The 12,546-nt window shown below is 42.5% G+C and overlaps 1 protein-coding gene across 1 annotated transcript in view; it reads left to right on the forward strand.

The window, feature by feature from the left end:
* Positions 1–12,546, forward strand: part of LOC134656073 (probable ATP-dependent RNA helicase spindle-E) — a 42,620-nt gene that overhangs the window by 21,104 nt on the left and 8,970 nt on the right. The window contains exons 19-29 of the mRNA XM_063511591.1: positions 97–160; positions 763–854; positions 2,655–2,778; positions 3,923–4,170; positions 4,382–4,531; positions 4,606–4,798; positions 6,779–6,994; positions 7,802–7,927; positions 9,365–9,537; positions 10,689–10,808; positions 11,610–11,732. Coding sequence (XP_063367661.1) covers positions 97–160; positions 763–854; positions 2,655–2,778; positions 3,923–4,170; positions 4,382–4,531; positions 4,606–4,798; positions 6,779–6,994; positions 7,802–7,927; positions 9,365–9,537; positions 10,689–10,808; positions 11,610–11,732 — 1,629 coding nt within the window. The remainder of the gene's footprint in view (positions 1–96; positions 161–762; positions 855–2,654; positions 2,779–3,922; positions 4,171–4,381; positions 4,532–4,605; positions 4,799–6,778; positions 6,995–7,801; positions 7,928–9,364; positions 9,538–10,688; positions 10,809–11,609; positions 11,733–12,546) is intronic.

Consider the following 12,546-nt stretch of genomic DNA (forward strand, 5'->3'; position numbering starts at 1 on the left):
CGTTTGTGTCATTAAATATGTGTACAAAACACGAGAGTATAAAGTGTTATAAAACCTCAGAGTTGAATACATTTCAAATTCGTCATTTTGTTCTAGGAAAGTTTTCCTGACCTTCCCGACTAGTGAAGAAACCTGTAGCCGCGGCAAACATGCAGACGGAGTAAGTCTATTTATATTAAACTATTTTTATTTATTTATCAAAATAAGCATAAAATCATACTATAAACTAAAGTTAATCATTTACCAAATTTACATTTAATAAAATATGTACCGATAAAGTACTTACTGTAGCCCGCCCCGCCTGATCTCGATGCAAAGGTGCCCATCACGCTCGCCGCGATGCTGCGTTGGATTAGGAAAAACTATTGCATTAGGAAACACCCCGCTCCTGGTTTTTCCTAATGCAAAGGTTAAGGCCCCTTAAACTATTAATTTTATTAAAAGAAATGACAGTTTTCTCCACTAAAAGAATAAGAATAAGAAGGTTTTTATTGTCCACTGTGTATACATATAGATGATCTTACAAATAAATGGTATCAACAGCTGCCCTTTGCGAACATACAATACAATTCTTAAAACTACTTATAAACTAAATATTATACTACATTAACTAAATTATTTACACAGTTCGTTGTCACATGCATCGTCAAAAATTCTTTAAGATTGTAATACTCCTTCTCAATCAGCCATTTCTTTAATTTATACTTAAAAATATTGCCTTGCAACATTTTAAAAATATAAACTGATGTGTTTATTTATCAGGACCCAACGATCCCAGGCCAAATATTGCTGGCAGTGTACAAGGCTGTGAAGGCGAGACAACTGAAGATGGACATCAGAATACCTCTGTTACCGTAAGATCGTTTGTATTTATTTAAACTTTCAATGTTTTAGTTAGTGTTGTGTTATCGTAGACTTAACAAAGATAATTATCTATTGTATCAGTGTTAAACTAATATATACATTATCAGTTACCCAGTAAGTAACATATCAGTGTTAAACCAATATTTGTTTATTTTGCTTTTTTATAAAGCTCAGTGTTTTTTTTTCATGGGTGAATGTGGGTCTCTATTGTTTCCCAAATCGTTTGAAGCCATAATGTATTGTTTGCCCGCATTTTTAGGGTTCCGTACCCAAAGGGTAAAAACGTGACCCTATTACTAAGACTCCGCTGTCCGTCCGTCCGTCCGTCTGTCACCAGGCTGTATCTCACGAACCGTGATAGCTAGACAGTTGAAATTTTCACAGATGATGTATTTCTGTTGCCGCTATAACAACAAATACTAAAAACAGAATAAAATAAAGATTTCAGTGGGGCTCCCATACCTACAACAAACGTGATTTTTCACCGAAGTTAAGCAGCGTCGGGCGGGGTCAGTACTTGGATGGGTGACCATTTTTTTGCTTGTTTTGCTCTATTTTTTGTTGATGGTGCGGAACCCTCCGTGCGCGAGTCCGACTCGCACTTGACCGGTTTTTGTTAGTCATAATTAATTTTGTTCAGAAACGCGTCACTTTTCGGGATTGCCATAAAAGAAACCTTTTTTTTTTTTTTTTTTTTCGTTGGAAAAATGCTTTATGCATACCCGCACACCCGGGGGAGGAAATGCGGGTTATGTGGGACTCGGCAAAGGTGCCGCTACCCACTAAAAAACCAACGGTATGCCTGCACGCCGCCAGTGGGGCGTGGCCACGGGTTCTCTATAGTACGCAACCGCAACCACGCCGGCGCCGCCCGCCTATGCAGCGGGCCCTTCTCTTGAGGAACTTCTACCCCTGCCTCCTCAGAAGGCGCGTGGGCATACCACGCGCGCCCTCTCTGCGAGGCCTATGTAATGGGCAGCGACGCCCCCGCGCCGCTGCCCAGACCTCGCTAGGTGGGGGGGAGGAGATGGGCATACGCTCTCCTCCGGGCCCCTGTGCGCTTGCGGCGGATCGGGTGCGAGGCTGGGTTGGCCTCCCTTTCCCTCTCCGCCGCCTCCTTCTGCGACATTACATCCTCGCAGAAGGAGAGGACCGCTTTCCACGACCTCTCGTCGGCAACCATAGCCTTAACTACGGCTGGCAAGGAGAGGTCGTCCCCCAGCCATAAAAGAAACCTAACCTAACCTAACCTATCTATAGGATAACCTAACGAAAATCCTGAAATGTTAACGGTTTCAGTTTTATGACTAATGATAATATGATAAACAATAGATTATGACTTAAAACTTTATGGGAAACAACGGGACCCCGGGTGAATGTATGTGCCTAATGAGAACATCACCGACTGTAGCAGGCAGCGCCTCTGTTTGATGTCACATGTTCACATCACAAATACCTCTGTATATTAAGCTTAGAATAAATTTAAAAGTGGAAAAATTACTGTCTTGGGTGAGACTTGAACTCACGGCCTCTGGATCGATACTCCAGCGCTCTGCCATCTGAGCCACCAAGACCTCATCCATAGCCAGCAAATCTTTCCACCATATTATGGGTCAAGGGGACCGTAGCGACATCTACCGTAAGAGTGTTACACTTCTTAAACGGCTACCGGAGTTCCAAGTCATATTGGAAATTCACCAGTTACGATGTGCTACCCATACTAATTTTAATTTTTAACAAGCAGAAACGTCTGCGAACGATGATATTACCTCTGTATATTCTTCTTGTAGGTTGGAGGAAGCGAAAGCCCTCGCCGAGGAGATGACCCATAGCCGATCCGCCATACCCAAAGAGCTGCAAGTGCCGAGGCTGCCCAGCATCGAGCAGACATATTTCCCCCTCAAAGTGACCCAGGTAACAAAAACAGAACGCTGCCTCTCGTGGTCTTGGTTGTCAAAGTTTCTTGCAAACTCCGAGGCGCGGTGGGAGCGTATTAAATAAAAAAAAAATCGTTTATTCAGTTGAAATAAACCCTAACATACATATTTTTGCCTGCCAAACTGCAGGACAGTTTGTTGGCAGAGGGAACTCCCTTAAAACATAGATGGGTAAACTTAGCTAATTGCCTAATTAATTGTTAACAGTAATTTATCAGTAAATTATCATCTTCCTCGCGTTGTCCCGGCATTTGCCACGGACCATGGTAGCCTGGGCCCCTGGGGTCCGCTTGGTAACTAATAATAAAAATTGGCGTAAGCACTAGTTTTTACGAAAGCAACTGCCATCTGACCTTCCAACCCAGAGGGTTAATTAGGCCTTATTGGGATTACTCCGGTTCCCTCACGATGTTCTCCTTCACCGAAATGCGACTGGTAAATATCAAATGACATCGGCCTATTTATAACCCAACAATAGTTATTTGTTTTACAAGGGGGCAAAGTTGTTGTTGAACCGCTCGTGCTAATATTGATACCCGAGCAAGCGAAAGATTCTTGAGCGTTGCGAGGGTTTCAAAGCACGAGGGTTAAAACAAAATTTGCCCCCGAGTGAAACACAAAATTTTTCACCACACCAACCCGAAGCAAATATTAAATGTAAAATATCAAACCAAATGAAATACAAATTAATGTTATTAAATATTTATCATCCAAAATCATTATTTAAAAGTTAATTCTACCAGCAAACATAAGAAAACAACTCAAAATTTGCATTTGATTACATGTGAATTACTGATAGCAAAGTGCAACTTTGCTATACGTTTTTGAAGTGCAAAGTAAGCCTTTCCGAGCTGGTGTGGTGAAAAGGAACTTTATAAAACTTCCGAACGTCTATCCATGAGAAAACTATTTATTTTATTAACCGCTCTTAAAGTACACAAGTCCCTATCATATAACACACAATTATTAATCGGAAGGCGTAACTATGACGTTGCTCCTGTTACTCGTAGTAAATCTCGGTTTGCCATGTACCAATTCTGTAAAGTGTAAACTATCGCAAAATCTATACAATAGAATCAATAATAAAAAATATATATATAAAATTACTTTCACCTGCACAGGTCACAAGCGTGGGCAAGTTCTGGGTGCAATACGACGAAGAGACCGCAATGAGCGAGTTCAACGAGATCCAAGCAACACTCAACTGCAACAAACTCCTGAGTTACACGGACCCCGTGTCCCCAGGGGACCTGGTGGCCGCCCCGTTTTCGGACCGGAACGTGTATCGAGCACGGGTGCAGAAGGTGCTCAAGGATATGGTTGAGGTGTGTTTTTATTATAATATCACCGTTTCAGGGCACAAGCAGGGGCAAGTTCTGACGATGAGATCGCAATGAGCGAGCTCAGCGAGATCCAAGCAACACTCAACTGCAACAAACTCCTGAGTTACACGGACCCCGTGTCCCCAGGGGACCTGGTGGCCGCCCCGTTTTCGGACCGGAACGTGTATCGAGCACGGGTGCAGAAGGTGCTCAAGGATATGGTTGAGGTGTGTTTTTATTATAATATCACCGTTTCAGGGCACAAGCAGGGGCAAGTTCTGACGATGAGATCGCAATGAGCGAGCTCAGCGAGATCCAAGCAACACTCAACTGCAACAAGCTCCTGAGTTACACGGACCCCGTGTCCCCAGGGGACGTGGTGGCCGCCCCGTTTTCGGACCGGAACGTGTATCGAGCACGGGTGCAGAAGGTGCTCAAGGATATGGTTGAGGTGTGTTTTTATTATAATATCACCGTTTCAGGGCACAAGCAGGGGCAAGTTCTGACGATGAGACCGCAATGAGCGAGTTCAACGAGATCCAAGCAACACTCAACTGCAACAAGCTCCTGAGTTACACGGACCCCGTGTCGCCAGGGGACCTGGTAGCCGCCCCGTTTTCGGATCGGTGCGTGTATCGAGCACGGGTGCAGAAGGTGCTCAAGGATATGGTTGAGGTGTGTTTTTATTATATCATTCTCCGTCTCAGGTCACAAGTGTGCTGACGAAAAGACCGCAGACAGCAAGCTGAACCAGATCCAAGCAAGTTCTTTTTTGTACTTTTTCCGATTTCTCGAACCCTTGATTGTGTATATGTATAAGTGTCTGGGGGCACGGCAGTGCCCCCGCCAAGTCGAGCAAAACAAAGAGGCACGGCCGTACCATCCTTTTGTCGAAGCGATTCAGGCCATTTTCGACGTCCTCTAATTTTGTGCGGGCTGAAGCTAGAACCCTGAATTTTCAGTAATATATAGGGCTTAACATGCTTAAGATATAATTTCAAAAACATTCAATTTGAACTTGTAGTTTAAGAATTATTGTACTTCAAAGTTCCTTATTTTCGACACTGACACACTCATGATCACCATAATTCTAAGGTACTTCTAGCATACCCACAAGCTTCAAATTTTAAACATAAGTAGTTTTCTGCTTATCAAGCCATAGAAAACCTAGAAATATTGCAATATCAGTCACGTTTTAAAGATCTAAGAACTGCATAAGTAAGTTTGTAATCCCATATAAATATATGCTATTACAAAGTTACTGTTGCAGTTCCTACAAATAGTAGGTAAAGTAAAGGTACACTACGATGCACGATGTGAGTATGAATGAAGATGTGTTTAGTTATGATATGTGTATACATAGTATGGGTATGAGTACCCGAAAAGAAGGACTGCCTACAAAAAGAGATGAGATCCCATCAAAAACATTACATGTAAAAAGGTGCAAGTCTCGCAACGCTTCTACTACAAAAAAGTTTTGAAATGTAATGTGAAACCAAGTCGGTTATTTTAATCAGTGCCAGGGGGTGTTAAAACCGTATCAATAAGATATCTTTAATTTGTAATACATATAATGACTTGGCAATCGCACATAATGCTTTACTCGTACCGTACCTACTCGTATATATGTGTAATGCTCAAACTGCAATTAGCGCCAGCGTTGTGTTCAATTAGAATTATTTTCAATAGGTGACGATGATACTTATGTCATTATGCAGCCGTGCGATGGCCAAGTCATACGTATTACAAATTAAAGATATCTTATTGATACGGTTTTAATACCCCCTGGCACTGATTAAAATAACCGACTTGGTTTCACATTACATCACAAAACTTTTTTGTAGTAGAAGCGTTGCGAGACTTGCACCTTTTTACATGTAATGTTTTTGATGGGATATACAGGGTGGATTTTCTTTTTGGGTCCGTGAGGGCAGCTACCAGATCCCGTGCTGCTACGAGAAAACGGTCTAAGAAGACCTTCCCTCGATTTCAAATTAATGAAGATTGGCTTTTACAGATTTTGGAAAAACATACAGGGTGCGAGAAAAAGGTCATTTTTGACAAACTTTTTTTTTATGCCAATCGATCCCATTCCTATTAAGGATCAAAAGCTTGTATGGAACCTAAAAAAAATTTCCGGCTTGAAAAGCCACAAATCGAGGAAAACTTTTCCCATACAATTTGTATGAAAATGAAACCTTTTATTTTTCACATGCTGTTTTTGTATGCCAATCGATTCCATTCCTATCCAGTATCAATAGTTTCTTAGGGGTTAACTTACGGTAATGTACTGAAAAGCCACAAATTAATAAATACTTTTTCCATACATTTACTATGGAGAAAACGTGAAATTTAATTCACATTTTTCTATCTGGCCAATCAGTCCTGTTACAAACACTGTGTGTGTTAATTTATGGACCATAATACTGTATGAAGACATTGCTGTAGGACTGATGGGCGAGATAGAAAACTGAGAATAACATTTCACATTTTCCCCTTTTTAGAGTTGTAGATTTTTTTAGAGTTGTAGACGCCGACGCTCGAAAGACGCTAGATGTGGGGTGGCCCTTATTGACGATTGTATGAAGTGAATTTTGTTTTTATAAGGTAGATACCTACCTACAATTATCGGATACGAATTTATTTCCCTATCAGATCGCATACATCGACTTCGGCACCTTCGGGCGCATCGCCATCTCGAGCCTGCGCTCGCTGCCGCCCGGGCTGTGCCTGGACACGCCGCCGCTGGCCATGCCGTGCCGGCTGGCGGAGCTGGCGCCGGCGCCGCTGCTGGACTCGCACGCGCACTGGGGTCTCCGCGCAGAATCCATGTTCGATGAGTTCGTGCGCCAGCCCCGCCTCTTGGCCAAGGTGAGCTGGCTGTATATTGTCGGCTTTCGCTTTCGGTGCGATCATACGCAATAGAACGGCCTCCCTGATGCGTCGCGTGCGTGACAGTTCCAACAGCCTCGTGCGCCTAGTGCTAGAATCGCCTGCTTGCGCCTTCTGGAAACACTGGGACGATGTACATATGGGGTCCAGAGGCGTAGTTTATAATTTATTATAGGTAATTTAGTATAAGTCTCACTAACATAAGATTAAGGGAATGTACACTAACACTATGGACATGGTCCGAAATAAAATATATTGAATTTAATTGTAAATCCTTCTTGCGAATCTGATATAATTTTACATTTTTAGGTATTCGATTGTCTTTTTTGACCACAAAAGTTAAGAAGATTGGTGAAACTGTAATTTTGATGGGAGCCAAAACTTCATAGGGATGATTTTAGTCGATATAAGTCACAACCGGATATCAGGCTCAATTTACCTTAATGAGCGGTTACCACACTGGCGCTACATCCGAAAGCCGAACCAGTATAAAAACCGCCTTAATTTTCAGAACAGACTACCTATATTGGATATACTTTAAAATGTAAAAAGTTCTTCTAAATATCTTTAATTTTTCTTCATAATAATAATTTATTTGCACATAAAAAAGGTTTTAAGGATCTTGATATCTTTATCTTTGAATCTTTCTAAATTATCACGTATCGTATTATAATTATTATAAAAACTTAAGTTTAAAAGAACTTCTTTCAGTTATAATTGCCTACAATGTTACGCCATACGCTTAAATAAATCACGTACCGGAAGTTACACAACATTTTTTGACAGATATACTCGGTGACGCACGGAGTGGTGTCGATCGAGCTGCTGGCCAGAGGCGGCAGCGAGAGCCTCAACAAGCAGCTCGTCAACGCCAAGCTGGCCATCGCCTGCGAGGAAAGCTACGAATCTAAGGTCAGTTGGGGAACAAATACATTACATTACATACACCACATTTACATTTATTTCGACAGATATTGTTGGCGCAACATAAGTCCTCGTACGAAGACCGGTTCACGACACATATCGTCACATTATTAAATTATACAACGGGACTTAATCGCGTATCTAAGTTTTAAGATTTACCTCCGACGTTTCGAGGACGGCGTTGTACCCGTGGTCTCGGAGAAGACTGGCTTAAGTTGACATCAGCATCGTCTAACCGCGCCAGTCAACTTAAGCCAGTCTTCTCCGAGACCACGGGTACAACGCCGTCCTCGAAACGTCGGAGGTAAATCTTAAAACTTAGATACGCGATTAAGTCCCGTTGTATAATTTAATAATGTGTAAAAATCGTGAAAGTTTAAATCAGTGTTACATATCGTCACACACTTAAGTCACGGCTCCCCGTTCCGCGTACAGTCAGCAGCAGAAGTTGCTAAGCGGGCGACGTGTTCAGAATTACCTTGACACGCTCTTATTCTCTTCACAATAAAGTCGCGTCAAGATAATTTCGAACACCTGGCCCGCTTAGCAACTTTTGCTGCTGACTGTACCTACATTAGCATGTATTTTATATACATTTCCAAAATACCTAAACGTTATTTGTATCTAGCCATTAAGTTAATAAAAAGAAGATTAGTACTATCTGGGAATTCCTTCATTCTTAATCAGAAGAGCTTAATTGAGGAGTACATCGAACAGATATACCTACTCGGTGACGCACGGAGTCATGTCAATCTACCTGCTGACCAAAGGCGGCAATGACAGCTTCAACGAGAAGCTCGTCCACACCAAGCTGGCCATGCCCTGCGAGGAGAGCTACAAATTCAAAGTCACAACAACAACAACATCAAGGACGACATTGCAGAAGCATCTAAGCAAGGCTGCAGTGCAAAGGAGGCCATCCCACCTATAATTGAAATAAATCTTCAGCGTGATGTTAAATTGGGCCACCTGAACCTACCTAATTCTGCATAAATCTTATTGTATTGTATTACCTATGTAGCTATAAACTGAAATAAATGTACTAAGAAAAAGTGACCCAGGCCTCCAGTGCCCCAGGCTGGAGTCTTATAGCTTTATGGAGTTTTATGGCTTTTCTTAGTATATGACATTTATTTCAGTTTATAATTTATATAGTAGTGTTTCTACTTGAAAAAAAAAAAAACAACGGGTTGTACTCCAGGAGTGCCGGCAGAAGTAAAAACTCAATGACATTGTAACAGTTTTTCGATCAGGTCACGTGTCCGTCTTACGCCATACGAATCTTACAGTCACGTGACCTGTCGCGAGTTTAACATTTTTTCCCCATCACATAAAGTGCACAGCGCCGCTAAAGAAGTTTTCACTTCAAAAACAAATTAAAAGTAGCTGTATGAAATAGTATCAAAAACGTATTGTTGTATACAGTTGAATCACGACCTGCGGCAGTCTGCGTGCGCGCTCACCCCCGAGCTCAACATGGCGCAGATCCGCGCGTACGACCGCGAGCAGATCGAGCACGCGTTCCGCGAGCTGCGCGAGGTGGACTCGCCCGACGCCCGCCACTGCTACACCGACTGCTGCCTCAAGGGGCCCTTCAGGTAACATTAAACCTCGTTTTCATGTCTCAAGCCCCGTCTCCATATCGCGCGGCAAGCTATCAAACATTGGCTCGCGCGGCAGCCGCGCGCAATGGATTCCGGCATGCCGCGCGAGCCAACTCGATGCGCCCGGTATCCATTGCGCGCGGCTGCCGCGCGAGCCAATGTTCGATGGTTTGCCGCGCGATATGGAGACGGGGCTTCAGATACTAATATTGTCTTCGGTTACCGCGATAGTTACTCATGAAATAATACTATTGAAACGGATTATATCGCGTATATTGAATTCATACTACGTCCCGACGTTTCGAACCCTTTACAGCGTTCGTGGTCAACGGGTGAACGGACGAACGCTGTAAAGTGTTCAAAACGTCGGGATGTAGTATAATAATAATATATCTTTATTTAGAAAACATAGTCATACATTTAACATTAGGTTAAGAATATCTTATAAAGTACGTTTTTTCAATGACTTCTACCTGAACTAGGAAAATCCTGTATCTCAGGTAGAAAAATATATTACATAACGGCAAACTTATGAGTTAGATTAGTGTTCATTTAGGTAGGTATCAGTTTGATATGTTTATATGAATTTAGTATGAATTCAATATACGCGATATAATCCGTTTCAATAGTTTTATTTCCCAGATACTAGTTCGATTGTTCTAGTTTGTTCAACGGGGTCACCTCTCTCTGCAGCTGACTGTACAAAACCAGTTAGATTGCAAACTTAATACATTTGAAGGTCAAAAACGCAAAAAAAGTTTCGATATTTACTAAGAAATGTTGTCGGCGATCTTCCCTGGCCTGTCTTATTCTATGAAATAATGAAACATAATAAGTATTGATTAGTCGTAAACTGATGATAATGTGTTATTTGACGACTGGTCTGGCCTAGTGGGTAGTGACCCTGCCTGTTAAGCCGCGGTCCTGGGTTCGAATCCTGGTAAGGGCATTTATTTGTGTGATTAACACAGATATTTGTTCCTGAGTCTTGGGTGTTTTCTATGTATTTATGTATTTGTATATTATATATATCGTTGTCTGAGTACCCACAACACAAGCCATTTTGAGCTTACTGTGGGACTTAGTCAATCTGTGTAAAACAGTCCTATAATATTTATTTAATATTTATTATTTATTTATTTCAGCCCTCTGGAGGGAATGGTCCATAACCTGATGTACGGCAGCCGCGAGACGCAGGTAAACATCGAGTGGAGTTCCATCAACTCCGTGCTACTCGACACGGAGCCCCAGCGCGCCTACGAAAGGTAATCGACCTCGAACTTGCACTGCACATTTGACGTTTCATTGTTACCGCCATCATAGAGAAAAAAATACATAGAGTGCTCACTCCATACATCAGTTCAGACTATTAATTTCAGTGTCTACATCTGGCATCGAGTAGCGGAACTATCAGTACTGCTACTTGACAACAGATGTAGCACCGACCGGAAAGTCTTATCTCAACAGCATAAGACTTTCCGGTCGGTGGCGACATCTATTGTCAAGTAGCAGTACTGATAGTTCCGCTACTCGATGCTAGATGCTAATAGTCTTTTTGGTACTAAAACTGATGTATGGAGTGAGCACTCTATGTATTTTTTCTCTATGCCGCCATGGATGGTATTCCACCTGTCCAATGAGTGTTTTGTCTCACATTTTGCTTGAGAGAGACAGACAGTGAGCGACATGAGATTGGACAAACATATTGGACAGATGGAATACCACCCTATGCTGCTCCTTATGACGTCACGATAATGGCAGCTGCCTTTTTGGCGCGAACATTTATCGTTTAAATAAAAAAAAAATCTTTGCATATATACTTGATCAACCAGATCTTGACAGTAGAAAAAGGCGGCAAATTTGAAAAATGTAGGCGCGAAGGGATATCGTCCCATAGAAAATTTGAATTTCGCGCCTTTTTCTACTGACAAGATTTGGTTGACCAGCTATAGCGATGTTATTTTCATTAAACAAAAATACCAGTTGGCTATAGAAGCTTTACGAACATTAAATGTAAAGTAGCCTATCCTATTATATTTGGTTGAGAACTATGGTTTTGTTGTCAGGTTGCTGATAGCAGCTGATGTGGGCCAGAGCGAACACAGCAACAAACTGACTCTGCGTCACACTACCCTCATGCCCAACGTGCCGGGCCTGCCTGCCATCATCGCGCTCCTATTCTGCCCCACGTAAGCATCATATCTCCGTCTCCCTTTATTTTGAGGTCAACGGTCCTAACCCGAGGGCCACGAAAGCGTAGCGCGTGTAGCGTTGCGTGGAGGAGAGGGTTTCGATTTCGGATTCGTTGAATACGATAATAATTTGATACGATTAACAGGCCAGCTTACTGTATTGCTCGTTTTCGTGCTGAAGTGTTTTTTCTTCACAAAATACATCAAAAATCCAAGGTTTATTAATATAAATTACTAAAAGACATAGAATATGAAACTAAAACTAACTACAATTAAAATAACTAAAACTAAAAATTAAAAATACCTATCAAAATTTGGTGCCCTCGGGAGGGTGCCCAATACGCAGACAGCGTTCCCGCGCTGGATTGCGATTGCAATTCTCTGCGTGATAAAGCTGCCCGCGCGGGGGTCGCCCGTTGCCTCCCTCAGCCGTTTCCCGAGCGCCTTGTGGAGCATCTGTGCGCCTCTGCCCCACGAACCAAGCGTCTCGACGCCAAATGCGACAAATTCGTATTGAGCGCCGAGACAGCTGTATTTGGCTACCTTTTGACGCTCCCGAGTGTCCGCCGCCGCGCCAGCACGCCTGCTGGTCGATGGGACGTAGGACGCCGCTAGCGTGTCAGCGCAAGTGGCGTCCCATACCAACGCACGACCCATCTTCCAGGGAATCAGTGACATCATGTCCCAAGTGAGTTTAGAAAATTTACGTCTGTGCAGAGCAGCAGAATTTACCTAAATAATTTTAACTAGTATCGGAACTTTACTATGGGAAATAGTTTCTAGCGTTTTTTCCATTCAAAAACGTTCCGGG

Source organism: Cydia amplana, chromosome 17 (assembly GCF_948474715.1).
Source record: "Cydia amplana chromosome 17, ilCydAmpl1.1, whole genome shotgun sequence".
Lineage (NCBI taxonomy): Eukaryota > Metazoa > Arthropoda > Insecta > Lepidoptera > Tortricidae > Cydia > Cydia amplana.